Here is a 16,955-nt window from a genome sequence, read left to right as displayed (position 1 = left end):
GGTCTGGATTGCTTTTTGCTGATTGAGTGATCTACGATGACTCATGGAACCCAGGGCTAGCTGGCTAATTGGATATATAATTGGCTTGGAGGTAGGAAGCCAAGGTTGATGGTGGAAGGTTCAGACTGGAGGCTTGCAACAAGTGGTGTTCCATAAGGATCAGTGCTGGGCCTATTGTTGTTCATTATTTATGTAAATGATTTGGATAAGAATGTACAAGTTTGCGGATGACACTAAAATAGGTGGTGTCATTGATGGTGAAGATGGTTATCAAGATTTTCAGAGGGATCTTGATCAGCTGGGTAAGTGGGCCGAGGAATGGCAAATGGAGTTTAATTTGGATAAGTGTAAGGTGTTGCATATGGGAAGTCAAATCAGGGAAGGACATTCACAGTGAATACAGGGGGAGGGGAAACAGAGTTTTAGTGCAGATAGTGAGGTGGAGGAGGATAAAGGTCATGCGAGAACTGCATGTATAGACAGAAATCAAAGGTTTGTACGTGATAGGAATGTTCTCAGGTGCATCTATTTCAATGCAAGGAGTGTTGTAGGTAAGGCAGATGAGTTTAGGGCGTGGATTGGCATGTGGGATTACAACAATATTACTATTAGTGAGACTTGGTTGCAGGAAGGGCAGGACTGGCAGCTTAATGTTCCGGGGTTCTGTTGTTTCAGACGTGATAGAGGAGGAGGGATGAAAGGGGGAGGAGTGGCATTACTAGTCAGGGAAAATATCACAGCTGTGCATAGACAGGACAGTCCAGAAGGCTCGTCTACAGAGGCCATATGGGTGGAGCTGAGGAACAGGAAAGGTGTGACCACACTAATAGGGTTGTATTATAGACCGACCAATAGTCAGAGAGGATTGGAGGAGCAAATCTGTAGCGAGCTAGCGGACCGATGTAAGAAACAGAAAGTTGTAATAGTAGGGGATTTTAACTTTCCACATATTGACTGGGACTCCAACACTGTGAAAGGGTTGGATGGCTTGGAGTTTGTCAAATGTGTTCAGGAAAGTTTTCTAAATCAATATATAGAGGTACCAATGAGAGAGAATGCAATACTTGATCTCCTTTTAGGGAACCAGACAGATCAGGTGACGGAAGTATGTATAGGTGAACATTTTGGGTCTAGTGACCATAATGTCATTAGTTTCAAGTTAATTATGGATAAGGGTAGGTCTGGTCCTCGAGTTGAGGTTCTAAATTGGAGAAAGGCCAATTTTGTGGAAATGAGAAAGGATCTAGGAAGAGTGGATTGGGATAAGTTGTTTTCTGGCAAGGATGTGTTCAGTAAGTGGAAGGCCTTCAAAAGGCAAAATTTTGAGAGTGCAGAGTTTGCATGTTCCCGCCAGGATTAAAGACAAAGTTAACAGGCACAGGCAACCTTGGTTTTCAAGGGATATTGGCGATCTGGTTAAGAAAAAGAGAGAGGTGTATAGCAGGTATAGGCAACTAGGAACAAATGAGGTACTTGAAGAGTATAGAAAATGTAAGAAAATACTAAAGAAGGAAATCAGGAAGGCAAAAAGACATGAGGTTGCTTTGGCAGATAATGTGAAGGTAAACCCAAAGGGTTTCTACAAGTATATGAAGAGTAAAAGGATAGTAAGGCACAAAATTGGTTGGACCTTGAGAGAGACTAGTGTAGAAATTGCAGGGGTCCTGGCAGATATTTAAAATGTCCTTAGCCACGGGTGCAGTGCTGGAGGACTGGAGGGTAGCTCATGTTGTTCTGTTGTTTAAAAAAAGGCTCTAAAAGTAAACCAGGTAATTACAGGCTGGTGAGCCTGACATCAGTAGTAGATAAATTGTTGGAAGGTGTTCTGAGAGATCGGATATACAAGTATTTGGACAACCAAGGGCTGATTAGGGATAGTCAGCATGGCTTTGTGTGTGGTAGATCGTGTTTAATGAATCTTGTAGAGTTTTTTGAGGAGGTTACCAAGAAAGTAGATGAAGGAAAGGCTGTGGATGTTGCCTACATGGACTTCAGTAAGGCCTTTGACAAGGTCCCACATGGGTGGTTAGTTCAGAAGGTTCAGACACTAGGTATCCATGGAGAGGTTGTAAACTGGATTCGAAATTGGCTGTGTGGGAGAAGACAGAGAGTGGTAGTGGATGATTGTTTCTCACACTGGAGGCCTGTGACTAGTGGTGTGCCTCAGGGAACTGTGCTGGGACCATTGCTGTTTGTTGTCTATATCAATGATCTAGATGATAATGTGGTAAATTGGATCAGCAAGTTTGCTGATGACACTAAGGTTGGATGCGTTGTGGACAGCGAGGAAGGCTTTCAAAGCTTGCAAAGGGATCTGGATCAACTGGAAAAATGGGCCAGAAAATGGCAGATGGAATCTAATGCAGACAAGTGTGAGGTGTTGCATTTTAGAAGGACAAATCAAGGTAGGACATACACAGTAAATGGTAGGGCACTGAGGAGTGCGGAGACACAAAGGGATCTGGGAATTCAGATACATAATTCCCTGAAAGTGGTGTCACAGGTAGACAGGGTTGTAAAGAAGGCTTTTGGAATCCTGGCATTCATAAATCAAAGTATTGAGGATAGAAGTTGGGATGTTACAGTGAGGTTGTATAAGACATTGGTGAGGCCAAATTTGGAGTATTGTGTGCAGTTCTGGTCACCTAACTATAGGAAGGATATCAGTAAGATCGAAAGAGTGCAGAGAAGATTTACTAGAATGTTGCTGGATCTTCAGGAGTTGAGTTACAGGGAAAGATTGAACAGGTTAGGACTTTATTCCTTGGAGCGTAGGAGATTTGATAAGAGTTTTACAAAGTTATGAGGGGTATAGACAGAGTAAATGCGAGTAGGCTCTTTCCACCTTGATTAGGAGAGATAAATACGAGAGGACATGGCTTTAGGGTGAAAGGGGAAAGGTTTAGGGGGAACATTACGGGGAACTTCACTCAAAGAGTGGTGGGAGTGTGGAACAGGCTGCCATCTGACGTGGTAAATGCAGGCTCACTCTTAAGTTTTAAGAATAAATTGGATAGATATATGGACAGGAGAGGTCTGTAGGGTTTTGGACTGGGTGCAGGTCAATGGGACTAGCAGAATGGCCTGTTTTCTGTGCTGTAGTGCTCTATGGTTCTATGAATGGTAGAGCCCTGGGAATGTTGTAGAACAGAGAGACCTGTGAGTAGGTGCACATGCTCCTGTTTACATCAACGGTGCTGAGATCGAGAGGGTTGAGAGCTTCAAGTTCCTAGCAGTGAACATTACCAATGGCCTGTCCTGGTCCAACCATGTTGATGCCACGACCAATAAAGCTCACCAGCATCTCTACTTCCTCAGGATGCTAAAGAAATTTGGCATGTCCCCTTTGACCCTCACCAATTTTTATTGATGCACCGCAGCAACTGCTCTGCCCAAGACCGCAAGAAACTGCAGAGAGATGTGGACACAGCTCAGCACATCACGGAAACCAGCCTCCTCTCCATGGACTCTGTCTATACATCTCGCTGCCTCTGTAAAGCAGCCAGAATAAGCTAAGACCACACCAACCCCAGACATTCTCTTTTCTCCAACTTCCCACCTGGGAGAAGATACAAAAGCCTGAAAGCACATACCACCAGGCTCAAGGACAGCTTCTATCTTGCTGCTATGACTATTGAATGGTTTCCTAGTATGATAAACTAGACTTTTCACCTCAAAATCTACCTCGTTATGACTTTGCACCTTACTCTCTACCTGCACTGCACTTTCTCTATAACTGTAACACTTTATTCTGCACTCTGCTATTGTTTTACCTTGTACTACCTCAAGTTGTAATGAATTGATCTGCATGAAAGACAAGTTTTTCACTGTACCTCGGTACATGCGACAATAATAAACCAATTTTCTATGGTTCCCTGAAACTGGCAACACAGGTAGACAGGGTGGAAGGTAGCGTTTGGCATGCTGGCCTTCATTAGTCAGGGCGCTGATATAGAAGTTGGGAGGTTATGTTGCAGTTGTACAAGACATTGGTGAGGCCAAATTTGGAGCACTGTGTACAGGTTTGGTCACCCTGTTATAGGAAAGGTGTCATTAAACTGCAAAGAATGCAGAGAAGATTTATGAGAATGCTGCCAGGACTCAAGGCCAGTTATAGGGAGAGGTTGGGAAGGCTAGGACTTTATTCCTTAGAGCATAGGACACAGAGGGGTTTTATAGAGGTGCATAAAATCATGAGGAGTATAGATAGGGTGAATGCACACAGTCTTTTTCCCAGGAAAAGGCAATCAAAGCTAGAAGGCACAGGTTTTGGGTGAGAGGGGAAAGGTTTAAAAGACACTTGAGGGGCAACTTCTTCACAGACAGGGTGGTCAGTATATTGGAATGAGCTGCCAGAGAAAGCGGTTAAGGCAGCTACAATAACAACATTTAAAAGACATTTGGACAGGTACATGGATAGGAAAGATTTAGAGGGATATGGGCCAAATGCGGAGACTAGTACTAGCTTAGACGGGCACCTTGATTGGCATGTATGAATTGGGCCAAAGGGCCTGTTTCCTTGTTGTATTGCTCTATCTGCCTGCACATGATCCGTATCCCTCCATTCACTTCATGTTCACGTGCTTGTCTAAATGCCTCTAAAATGTCACTATCAAGTCTGCTTGCACCACTTCCTCTGGCTGTGCATTCCAGATACCTACCACTCTCTATGTAAAAAAAAAACTAGCCTTATCTGCTTTAAACTTTCCTCCTCCCACCTTAAAGCTTCAGTATTTCACATTTCTACCCTGGGAAAGATATTCTGACTATCTACCCTATCCATGCCTTGTGTAATTTTATGAACCTCCCTCATGGTAGGCTGATCCAGAAGGTTAAGATGCATGGGATTCTCAGTGACTTGGTAGTTTGAGGATTTGGTTTGCCCATAGAAGACAAGAGCATAGTGGTGGAAGGGTTTTATTCTGGCTGGAGGCTCATGACCATTGATGTTCTGCAGGGATCCATGCTGGGACCTCTGTTGTTTGTGATATATATAAATGACTTGGATGAAAATGTAGATAGGTGGTTAGTAAGTTTGAAGACAACACAAAGATTGGTGGACAGTGTAGAGGTCTGACAAAGGATACAGCAGATCATTTACAGATATGGGTGGAGAAATGGCAGATGGAGTTTAATTTGGGTAAGTGTGAGGTGTTTCACTTTAAGAGGTCTAATGTAAGGGGAAAGTATATAGTTAGCGGCAGGACCCTTAACAGCACTGATATACAGAGGGTCTTGGGGTCCAAGTCCACATCTAACTGAAAGTGGACACGCAAGTAGATAGGGTGGTAAAGAAAGCATACAGCACACTTGCCTTCATTGGTTGGGGCATTGAGTATGAGAGTCAGGAAGTCATTTTGCAGCTGTATAAAACTTTGGTTTGGCTGCACTTGGAGTATTGTGTGCAATTCTGATCACCCCATTACAGGAAGGATGCGGAGGCTTTGGGGAGGGTGCAGAAGAGGTTTACCAGGATGCTGTCTGTATTAAAGGGCATGAGCTGTAAGGAGAAGTTCGACAAACTTAGGTTGTTTTCTCCGGAGTGTTGGAGGCTGAGGGGAGAGGTGAAAGAAGTTTATAAGATTATGAGAGGCATAGATAGGGTAGATGGTCAGAATCTTTTTCCCAGGGTAGAAGTGTCAAATACTATAGGGCGTGCATTGAAGGTGAGAGGGCGAAAGTTCAAAGGAGATGTGTGAGGCAAGTTTCTTTACAAAGAGAGTGGTGGGTGCCTGGAACATGCTGCCAGGGATGGTGGTGGAAGTAGAAACAATAGTGGTGATTAGGAAGCTGCTAGAGGACATGAATGTGCAGGGAATGGAGGGATATGAATCATGTGCAGGCAGAAGAGAATTAGTTTAATTCGGCATAGACATTGTGTGCTGAAGGGCCTGTTCCTGTGCTCTACTGTTCTATGTTCTATCAGAACCCCCCTCAGCCTCCAATGCTGCAGTAAAAACAATCCAAGTTTGTCCAACCTCTCATAGCTAATACTCTCTAATCTAGGCAGCATCCTGGTGAACATCTTCTGTACCTTCTCCATAACTTCCACATCCTTCCTGTAACGAAGTCCAGAATTGCACATAATACTCCAAGTGCAGCCTAACCAAAGCTTTATACAGCTGCAACATGGCTTCCCGACTGTTATACTCAATGCCCCAATGACGAAGGCAAGCATGCCGTACACCTCCTTTACCACCCTATCTACTTGTGTTGCCACTTTCAGGGAGCTATAGACTTGGACCCCAAGATCCCTCTGTACATCAATGCTACCAAGGTTCCTGTCACTTACTGTATACTTTCCTCTTACATTTGACCTCCCAAAGTGCAACACCTCACACTTGCCTGGATTAAACTCTATCTGCCATTTCTCCGCCAATATCTGCAATTGGTCTATATCCTGTTGTATCCTTTGACAACCTTCTTCACTATCCACAACTTCACCAACATTTCTGTCGTCTGCAAATTTACTAATCAGCCCATTTATATTTTCATCCAAGTCATTTATCACAAGCAACAGAGGTCGAGGCACTGATCCCTACGGAACACCACTGGTCACAGGCCTTCAGTCAGAACAACACACCTCCACCACTATGCTCTGTCTTCTATGGCCAAGCCAATTTTGAATCCAATCTACCAAGTCTTTATGGATCCTATGTGCCTAAATCTTCACCATGGATTCCCTGCATCTTAATCTTCTGGATCAGCCTACCATGAGGGACCTTGTAGACAACATCCATTGCTCTATCCTCATCAATCATCTTCATCACCTCCTCAAAAAAGTCAATCAAATTCATAAGACATGACCTGTCCCACATAAAACCATGCTGACTGTCCCTAATAAGCCAATGCTTTAACAAATATAAGTAAATCCTATCCCTAAGAAACCTCTTCAATAGTTTCCCTACCACTGATGTGAGGCTCATGGGCCTATAACTTCCTGTATTATCTCTATGGTCTTTCTTAAACAAAGGAAATTGGAAAGATGAGTCCCTCCTTCCTGCTGTGTACAATAACAACGCGGAGAGTGGGGCAGGTGGTGCACCTTAATACCAGAGGTAAAACTGTTGATGAAATATTGAGCGGACTCTGGACACTGGAAGCAGAAAAACACAAAACTCTTACTTCAACGGTGACAAAGATTTCCTCCAGGTGATTAGAAAATGTCTCCATCTGTATTAGTTGGTGCTCCAGTTTCTTCAGATTATTCTGACACTTCAGCTAGAAAAGAGCCACAAAACTCTGACATGTCAGTTGTGGAATCAGGGTGTCACACATTGCTAAAGGAGCCCCATCAAGGCTACATGGCCCCAGACCTCCCCATCCCTGCACCATGACTGGATCTGTATCCACCACAGAATGAGACAACTCACTTCAACCCTGACCACTCTTAATTCAAAAGAAAATACTTCCTCATCTTGTTCCGATGGACTCTCTCCACAGTTGCATGATCTGCTGAGTATGTCCAGTATTTTCTGCTTTTATTTCCTCATCTTGTGCCTGGTTCTTTTGGTGATAGTCTTTGACTGTGCCCTCTGATTACTGACCCTTTAAGCACTGGAAACTCTCTCCTTTCCTCTGCCTAACCATCCACGTCTATCATATCTACTCTTAGGATTCACTGCCTGAAGGAGAACAACTTCTCCAGTCTTTCCAGTTATCTATAAACTTTCATCCCTGGAGCCACTCTGGTGAGTCTCTCTGCACCACCTCCATAGATTTCATGTCCTTCCTCTGAAAAAAGTCCTAGCCAAAGCCAACTTTTAGCATAAATATCTCTAAATCCTTGAACATTCCTCCATTTTTTTAACTTCCTCTCTTTTTCTTTCCTGGGTATGATAGATGCTGGGTGAGTACCACCTTGCATTTTGTGGAGGGCACACACTGCAGTCAGAATAGGAGTAAATGAATGTTTAGGGCAATGGATGGGTTGCCAATCAAGTAAACTGCTGTGTCCTGCATTCATCCAGGCAAGTGCAGAGTATTCCACCACACTACTTATGTACTTTGCAGACAGTGAAAAGCTCTGGGAAGTTAGGAGATGAATTCCTACCCAACAGCAATGTGGGAACACCTACACCACATGGACGACATTGGTAAGCTTGCCACTCCCTTCTAGTTGGAAGAGCTATGGGAAACAATAGCTGGCCTTGCTAATGATACCCTCAGCCACTGAACAAGCTTAGTGGTCTCTAATCCTCAGCACTGTGAGATTGGTTTGCCATCCATACCTTGGCAGCCGCTGCACCCTCTGCTAATGGGATCACACTATGGTGTTTATGGAATCCAAAGAGCTTCTCAAAGGCAGGAATCGGGATATCACATGACTGACAATAAACGTCAGGGATTGTGTCCTGGGCAATCTCCTGGTCATCTGGCTCGAATTCTGTCTCCTTGGAAGGGTTGGTTCTCAGTGTTCTGAGATCTCTAATACTCTCTGCCACATTATCTCCACACTGGACTGTGGTATTCTCTGCCTCAGATTCTTCAAGACCACTTGGCTCTGACACTGGACTGAGCAGCCCCTCACTGTATTGACTTACACTTTCTGGATAATCTACAATTTGCTGGAAGGGATCAAACTGCTTTTCCACAGGGAAGATGTTGGAAAATTCCATAAAGTTCTGAGTAGTACCAGACTCTGCTTCTGGATAAGACAAACTGCCATCATCCTCTCTGTAGATATCATGGCTCAGCAGCTCTATGGGGAGTCCCTCTGCCATCGGTTCCTCCTCAGTATGAGGGGCACCCAGTGCAGCATCCTGCAGGGCTGTCGCATGATAATCACCCACTCTAGCTTCTGATTGTTTGTCTGAAAAAATCTCCAAACGTCCCCTGGGTTCATAGAGGTCCATGTGGTAGAACTTGAATCCTTCAGGTTCTGCACTCTCCTCACTTCCTCCCTCCTCTGCCCTTTGGGAGAGTGAAGATCCATTGCCTGTGTGCTGCTCTTTGGAAGTGTCAGTCACTGACTCCAGACCGCTGGCTTCATCTGGTGTTCCCTGGCTCTCCATCTTTTTTACGTGCACAGGAAAAACCTGTGATTTCACTCTGAATTCACTTGCCCTGCAATCCTACAGAGGAAAATGAAAACAGACAAGATCAGAAACAAATCCCAATTTATCAGTTATCCCAATCTTAACTGTTTTTATATCTGTTCTTTGCTAATAAATTCTGAATAGATTATTCTAAGCATTTACAACCTAGTACCAAGAAAAACTCCCTCAAATTGATTCACAGGATATTTAGATTGTGTGTGTGCTTATATTGAAATAAATTGAGATGTCAGGACACTGGAAAAATACCAGTAATGCTGTCTCTGCAAAGTTCTCCAAACTGTTAGGACGAGTGAACCAAATTCACCTCCCAGCAATGAGGTTCTCTCTACACTCAGTTGGCTACTTTAGACAGGCGACACCATTCTCACAAGATTCCCGAAAGAGACACGCTGTTCTGAGCTCTGCCATGGGGAGAGATTACTAGGTGGAGGGAGGGAAAGATTCAAGGACATGTTCCATTCACAAAGGGAAACAGGGAGAGCAAGAATGTTCAGAAAGCTTGGTTAAAGAATCTGCTCCTTAAATCTCAAGAGATAACATTCTGGAAACAGAAAATAATCTCCAAAACCTAAAAATGGTATGGCGTATACACTGACCATTGGGGGACATGTTTAGATCCAAGCTGCAGCTGTTCTTGTCAAATGACTGGATTGCTTTCCAGTGACTAAATTACAGAGAACCAGAGCAGCGCAGCATTTGTACCTGTTCAGAGATAAATATTCCGGATTGTTCTTTAAACCATGTTCTGCAGGCTCCTCGGTCTTTCCCTCACTCCAGTCCTCTCTCCCACAGGGCTCTGGCAGTCTGCCTGCTGTATATTTAGCTACTTGGTAACATATGATGACCTTCAGTAAAGCCACTCCTCAGAGAGCAACCTGAGAATGCAAACAGAATGTAGCCCAATTAAGGAATCGGCTCAGGACTACGTTCAGGCTGAGTAAAATATTTCCATAATGAACAGGAACCAGCAGCAGGAGTAGGGCAATTGTCACATCATTCAATAAAATCATGGCTGACCCAATCTTGGCCCTAACACATTTTCCTGCTCTCTTCCCATATCTCTTGACTCCCTTGTAATTTAAATATCTGTCAATCTCCGCATTGAACACATTCAATGCTCTGCCTCCACAGCTCTCTGGGGGAGAGAATTTCAAAGATTCACAACTTTCTGAGATAAGAAATTCCTACTCTTTCCCATTGTAAATGGATAGCCCCTAGTTTTAGACACCTTCACAATGGGAAACATTCCCTCAGTACCCACCCAGTCAACCTCCCTCAGAATCTTGGACATTTTAGTAAGATCACCTCTCATTCTTTTAAACTGCAGTGAGAGTAGTTCAAACTTCATACATCAACCAAATTATTGCTAGAGATCGTGAATAAGTGGGGTCCTAAATACAATGACATTGGTAGTTGAGAAGTCGTTTGAAGTCTATAATAAAGAACACGATAACAAGACATTTTGAAAATAATAAATGATTGAACAGAGTCGACATGCATCTACAAAATGGAACCCATGTCTGACTAATTATCGGAGTTCATTGCTGATATATTCCACAAAATAGATGAGGTGGATTTTCCAAAGGTTTTTGCTGGGGTCCAATGCAGGAAGTTAGTGAACAAAGTTAGAAGAAATAGAGTTGGGGACAATTTAGATCAAGGATTGGTTAACAGACAGAAAACAAAGTTTAGGAATAAGTGGGGCCCTACCAGCTTAGTGGGCTGTGACCAGTGGGGTATAGCAGGGATCAGAGCTTGGGCCCCAGCTATTCACAATCTATAGCCACAGGTTTAAGGTGCTGGGGAGTAGGTATAGGGGAGATGTCAGGGGTAAGTTTTTTACTCAGAGAGTGGTGAGTGCGTGGAATGCGCTGCCAGCAATGGTGGTGGAGGCGGATACAATAGGGTCTTTTAAGAGACTTTTGGATAGGCACATGGAGCTTAGAAAAATAGAGGGCTATGGGTAAGCCTAGTAATTTCTAAGGTAGGGACATGTTCGGCACAGTTTTGTGGGCCAAAGGGCCTGTATTGTGCTGTAGGTTTTCTATGTTTCTATAGCAATGGTTTGACTGAGGGAACTGAATGTCACATTTCAAAATTTGTTGATGACACAAACCTAAGTGGAAATATAAGCATGACAAGGAGGCAAAGAGCCTTCAGTGGGATAGAGTCATAGAATCAATCAGCACAGAAACAGGTCCTTTGGCCCAACTGGTCCTCACTAACCAAGATTCCCATCTAGGCTAGTCCCATTTGCCCATGTTTGGCCCATATCTCTCTAAACTTTTTCTATCCATGTATCTGTCCAAGTGTCTTTTAAATGTTGTTAATATACCTGCCTCAGCCACTTCCTCTGGCAGCTCATTCCATGTGCTGACCACTCTCTGGGTGAAAAAGTTGCCCCTCAGGTTCCTATTAAATTTCTCCTGTCTCATCTTAAATCTATATCCTCTAGTTTTTGATTCTCCAACCTTGGGAAAAAGACTGCGTATTCACCCTATCTATGCCCCTTGTGTAGACAAGCTGAGTGAAAGGGCAGCAATGTGGCAAATGGAATATAATTTGGAAAATATCAGGTTTCCACTATGATAATGAGACAGAAGTACTAAATATTCTTTAAGTGGTGAAAGATTGGGAAATGTTAATATTCGAAGGGACTTGGATAACATTACACACAAGTTACTGAAAGCTAACACACAGGTATAGCAGCAATGAGGAAGGCAATTTGCCTTTATTCCAAGAGAATTTAAAGTATTAGAGTAATGATGTATAGAGTCCTGGTAAGATCCTATGGAGCATTGCTAAATTTTGGTCTTCTTACCTAAGGAAGGATATTCTTGCTTTAGAGGGAATGCAGCAAAGATTCACCAGACTGGTTCCTGGATTCTTAGAAGATTAGATAGAGTCATAGAATTAACAGTATGGAAACGGGCCCTTTGGCCCAACTCGTCCATGCTGACCAAGTTGTCTACCTGAGCTAGTCCCATTTACCTGCATTTGGTCCACATCTAAACCTTTCCTATCCATGTGTGTGTCAAGATAGGTTTAAACATTGTAATTACACCCATCTCTATGGCTTCCTCGTACAGCTTGTTCCATATACCCACCATCCTCTGTGTGAAAAGTTGCCCTCAGGTCTCTGTTAAATCATTCTCCTCTTACCTTAAACTTATGCTCTCTAGTTTTAGACTCCTCTACCTGGGAAAAAGACTGTGGCCATTCACCTTATCTATACCTGGATAGGGTTATAGTGGAGAAAATGACTCAGGAACCTAGAATAGAGGTCACATTCTCTAAGTAAAAGTTAGGCCATGTAGGACAGAAATTACAAGAATTTTTTCTCTCAGAGGGCTGTGGAAGCATTAAAAACAAACATCAATAGATTTCAGGATACCAGAGGAATCAGAGGAAATGGGATAGAGTTAGAAGAGTGTTGAGGAAGATCAGCCATGGTCCCATTAAATAGTGGGATGGCTCGAGAAGCTGAATGCCTACTCCAGCTCCAATATCTTATATTGGAGTAGCCTGATCTGACCTGATGTCGCACAATGACATGAAAACTGATGGTGTTATGGATAGCGAGGAAGGTTGTTTTAGGCTATAGTAGGATGTAGATCAGTTGGAAAGTTAGGTGGAGCAGATAGAATTTAATCCTAACGTCTGAGGTGATGCATTTTGGGATGTAGGGATCAGATATATACAGTAAATGGTAGAGCACTAGGGGATGTTGATGAACTGTGAGATCTAGGGGTCCGGCCCAGGGGATGGGAACCAGAGTGATAGGTCAGAGATTGGTACATTTAGTGTAGAAGTAGATGCAGAGTGTAGAAAGACTGTGAGGAAGGATAGGCATTTGAAAGGGCAAAACTGCAGTCAGTTGGATGGGCTGAAGTGTGTCTACTCTAATGTGAGAAGTATGAGGAACAAGGGTGATGAACTTAGAGCGTGGGTCAGTACGTGGAACTATGACGTGGTGGCCATTACAGAGACTTGGCTATCGCAAGGGCAGGAATGGCTGCTGGATATTCTGGGGTTTATATGTTTCAAAAGGTACAGGGATGGAGGTAAAAGAGGTAGGGGAGTGGCTTTACTGATCAGGGACAGTGTCACAGCTGTAGAAAGGGAGGATGTCCTGGAGGAATCATCCACTTAGTTAGTGTGGGGGGTAAGTCAGAAACAGGAAGGGAGCGATCACTCTATTGGGAGTGTTCTACAGACACCCCAATAGCAGCAGAGACGCTGAGGAGCAGATCGGGAGGCAGATTTTGGAGAGGTGCAAAAATAACAGGGTTGTTGTCATGGGTGATATCAACTTCCCTAATATTGATTGGCACCTCCTTAGTGTAGAGGGGATAGATGGGACGGAGTTTGTTCGGTGTGTACAGGAAGGACTCCTGACACAGTATGTGGACAAGCCGACTAGAGAGGCCATACTGGACCTGGTACTAGGCAATGAACCTGATCAGGTTTCAGATCTTTCAGTGGGAGAGCATTTTGGAGATAGTGACCTTTATCATAGCCTTGGAGAGGGATAGGAGCAGACGATATGGGGGAGGGGGAATTATGATGCTATTAGGCAGGCACTTGGGAGCGTGAATTGGGAACAGATGTTCTTGGGGAAGTGCATAGTGGAAATGTGGAGGTTGTTTAAGGAATACTTGCACACGGTTCTGGATAGGTTCGTCCTATTGAGGCAGGGTAAGGATGGTACAGTGAAGAAACCGTGATTGACAAGAGATGGAGAATATCTTGTCAAGAGAAAGAAAGAAGCTTACCTGAGATTTAGAAAGCATGGATCTGACAGGGCTCTGGAGAGTTAGAAGGTAGCCAGGAACGAGCTAAGAATGGACTTAGGAGAGCTAGAACGGGACATGAAAAGTTCTTGGCGAGTAGGATCAAGGAAAACCCCAAGGCATTCTACATGTATGTGAAGAATAAGAGGATGACTAGAGTGAGGGTAGGACCGATCAGGGATAAAAGAGGAAACATGTGCCTGGAGTCGGAAGAGGTAGGGGAGGTCCTTAATGAATACTTTGCTTCAGTATTCACCAGAGAGAAAGACCTTGACATTTGTGAGGACGGCGTATGACAGGTTGATGCGCTAGGGCATGTCGACATGAGGAAAGAGGATGTGCTGGAACTTCTGAAAAACATTAGGATAGATAAGTCACTAGGGCTGGATGGGATATATCCAAGGTTGTTACGGGAAGCGAGGGAGGAGATTGCTGTGCCTTTGGCGATGATCTTTGCGTCCTCACTCACCACAGGAGTAGTGCCAGATGATTGGAGGGTGGCAAATGTTGTTCCTTTGTTTAAGAAAGAGAGTAGGGATAACCCTGGGAATTACAGACCAGTGAATCTTACTTCAGTGGTGGGCAAATTACTGGAGAAGATTCTTAGAGACAGGATTTATATGCATTTGGAGAATCATAGGCTGATTAGGGACAGTCAGCATGGCTTTGTGAGGGGCAGGTCGTGCCTCATGATCCTGATTGAATATTTTGAGGATGTAACAAAGCACATTGATGAAGGTAGAGCAGTGGATGTGATGTACATGGATTTTAGTAAGGCGTTTGATAAGGTTCTTCATGGAAGGCTCATTCAGAAAGTCAGGAGGCATGGGTTCCAGAAAAACTTGGATGTGTGGATTCTGAATTGGCTCACTCATAGAAGACAGAGGGTGGTGGTAGATGGAGCGTATTCTGCTTGGAGGTCGGTGACCAGTGGTGTTCCACAGGGATCTGTTCTGGGACCCCTGCTCTTTGTGATTTTTATAAGTGACTTAGATGAGGATGTGGAAGGGTAGGTTGATAAGTTTGCTGATGATACAAAGGTTGGTTGTGTTGTGGATAGTGTAGAAGGATGCTGTAGATTATAACAGGATATTGATAGAATGCAGAGCTGGGCTGAGAAGTGGCAGATGAAGTTCAACCCAGAAAAGTTTGAAGTGATGCACTTTGGGAGATCGAATCTGAAGGCAGAATACAAGGTTAATGGCAGGACTCAGTAGTGTGGAGGTACAGAGGGATCTTGGGGTCCACGTCCATAGATCCCTCAAGGTTGCCGCACAGGTTGATAGTGTTGTTATGAAGATGTATGGTGTGTTGTCCTTCATTAGTTGGGGCATTGAGTTAAAGAGCCGCAAGGTAATGTTGCAGCTCTATAGAACTTTGGTTAGACCACACTTGGAATATTGTGTTCAGTTCTGGTTGCCTCATGGATGTGGAAGCTTTAGAGAGGGTGCAGAGGAGATTTACCAGGATGCTGCCTGGATTGGAGAACATGACTTATGAGGATAGGTTGAGTGAGCTAGGGCTTTTGTCTTTGGAGAGAAGGAAGATGAGAGGTGACTTGATAGAGGTGTACAAGATGATAAGAGGCATAGATCGAGTGGACAGTCAGAGACTTTTTCCCAGGGCGACAATGGCTAACACAAGTGGGCATAGTTTTAAGATGATTGGAGGAAGATATAAGGGGGATGTAAGGGGTAAGTTTTTCTACACAGAGAGTAGTGGGTGCGTGGATAAAATGTCGGCACAACATTGTGGGTCGAAGGGCCTGTACTGTGTTGTAATGTTCTATGTCCACATATCTATGAAAACACAGGTGGATAGGGTGGTGAAGAAGTCATGTGGCATGGTTGTCTTCATAGGTCAGGGCAAAGAATATAAAAATTGGGATATTACATTGCAACTTTACAAAACACTGGTTCCACTGCACTTGGAGTACTGTGTGTAGTTCTGGTCACCAAACCATCAGAAGGGTGTGGTTATGCTGGAGTGAGTGCAGGGGAGGTTCACCAGGATGTTGCCTGGACTGGAGGAGTTTAGTTATGGGGAGAGATTGGACAGGCTGGTTCTGTTCTTCCTGGAGTGAAGGCAGATGAGGGGTGACCTGACAGAGGTGTATAAAATTATAAGAGGTATAGATAGGGTAGATATTTAACTTTTCCCATGGTAGGGGTATCAAGAGTTAGAGGGCATTGTTTTAAGATGAAAAGAAGGAGTTTTGAATGGGATCTAAGGGGAATTTTTTTTTTACAGAGTGAGTGATATCTGGAACGCACTGCCAGAGAATCAGATACACTCACAACATTTAAGAAACATTTAGATAGATACAAACATGCAAGGTGTGACAAGGTGGAGACACAAAAAATTCTACAGACGCTGGAATCTGGAGCAATACACAAAAAGTGCTGAAGAAACTCAGCAGGTCAGGTAGCATCCAGGGAGGGAAATAAACAGTTAACGTTTTGAGCCGAGACCCTTCATCAGAAACATGTGTGACATGGTGTCATGACAACAACCTTTCCCTCAATGTCAGCAAAACAAAACAGCTGGTCATTGACTTCAGGAAAGGGGACGGTGTACACGCACCTGCCTACATCAACGGTGCTGAGGTCGAGAGGGTTGAGAGCTTCAAGTTCCTAGGAGTGAACATCACCAACAGCCTGTCCTGGTCCAAGCACGTAGACACCATGGCCAAGGAGGCTCAGCAGCATCTCTACTTCCTCAGGACGATAAAGAAATTTGGCATGTTCCTTTTGACACTCACCAACTTTTATCAATGCACCATAGAAAGCATCCTATCTGGATCTATCACGGCTTGGTACGGCAACTGCTCTGCCCAGGACCGCAAGAAACTGCAGAGAGTTGTGGACACAGCCCAACGCATTACTGACACCAGCCTCCCCTCCTTGGACTCTGTCTTTACCTCTCGCTGTCTTGGTGAAGCAGCCAGTATAATCAAAGACCCCACCCACCCGGGTCATTCTCCCTTCTCTCCTCTTCCATTGGGTAGAAGATACAGGAGCCTGAGGGCACGTCCCACCAGACTTAAGGACAGCTTCTGTCCCATTGTTATAAGACTATTTAATGGTTCCCTTAAACAATGAGC

At 44.1% G+C, this 16,955-nt stretch overlaps 1 protein-coding gene and 1 long non-coding RNA gene across 2 annotated transcripts in view; both read right to left on the bottom strand.

The window, feature by feature from the left end:
- Nucleotides 1-8,723, bottom strand: part of LOC127583859 (fibronectin type III and SPRY domain-containing protein 2) — a 44,977-nt gene extending 36,254 nt beyond the window's left edge. The window contains exons 1-2 of the mRNA XM_052040253.1: nucleotides 8,232-8,723; nucleotides 7,126-7,221 (exon numbers count right to left, since the gene is read on the bottom strand). Coding sequence (XP_051896213.1) covers nucleotides 7,126-7,221; nucleotides 8,232-8,723 — 588 coding nt within the window. The remainder of the gene's footprint in view (nucleotides 1-7,125; nucleotides 7,222-8,231) is intronic.
- A 98-nt stretch (nucleotides 8,724-8,821) lies between these two features.
- On the bottom strand, nucleotides 8,822-16,550 carry LOC127583824 (uncharacterized). Its single transcript, XR_007958307.1, has 3 exons — nucleotides 16,436-16,550; nucleotides 9,762-9,934; nucleotides 8,822-9,074 (listed from the first exon to the last, which is right to left on the bottom strand). It is a non-coding gene; the product is annotated as an uncharacterized LOC127583824 (long non-coding RNA).
- Nucleotides 16,551-16,955: the final 405 nt, after the last annotated feature.

The sequence above is a fragment of the Pristis pectinata genome, chromosome 28, assembly GCF_009764475.1.
Source record: "Pristis pectinata isolate sPriPec2 chromosome 28, sPriPec2.1.pri, whole genome shotgun sequence".
Lineage (NCBI taxonomy): Eukaryota > Metazoa > Chordata > Chondrichthyes > Rhinopristiformes > Pristidae > Pristis > Pristis pectinata.
Note: the sequence above shows the minus strand (reverse complement) of the source record. Positions and strands in the feature narration are given on the sequence as shown.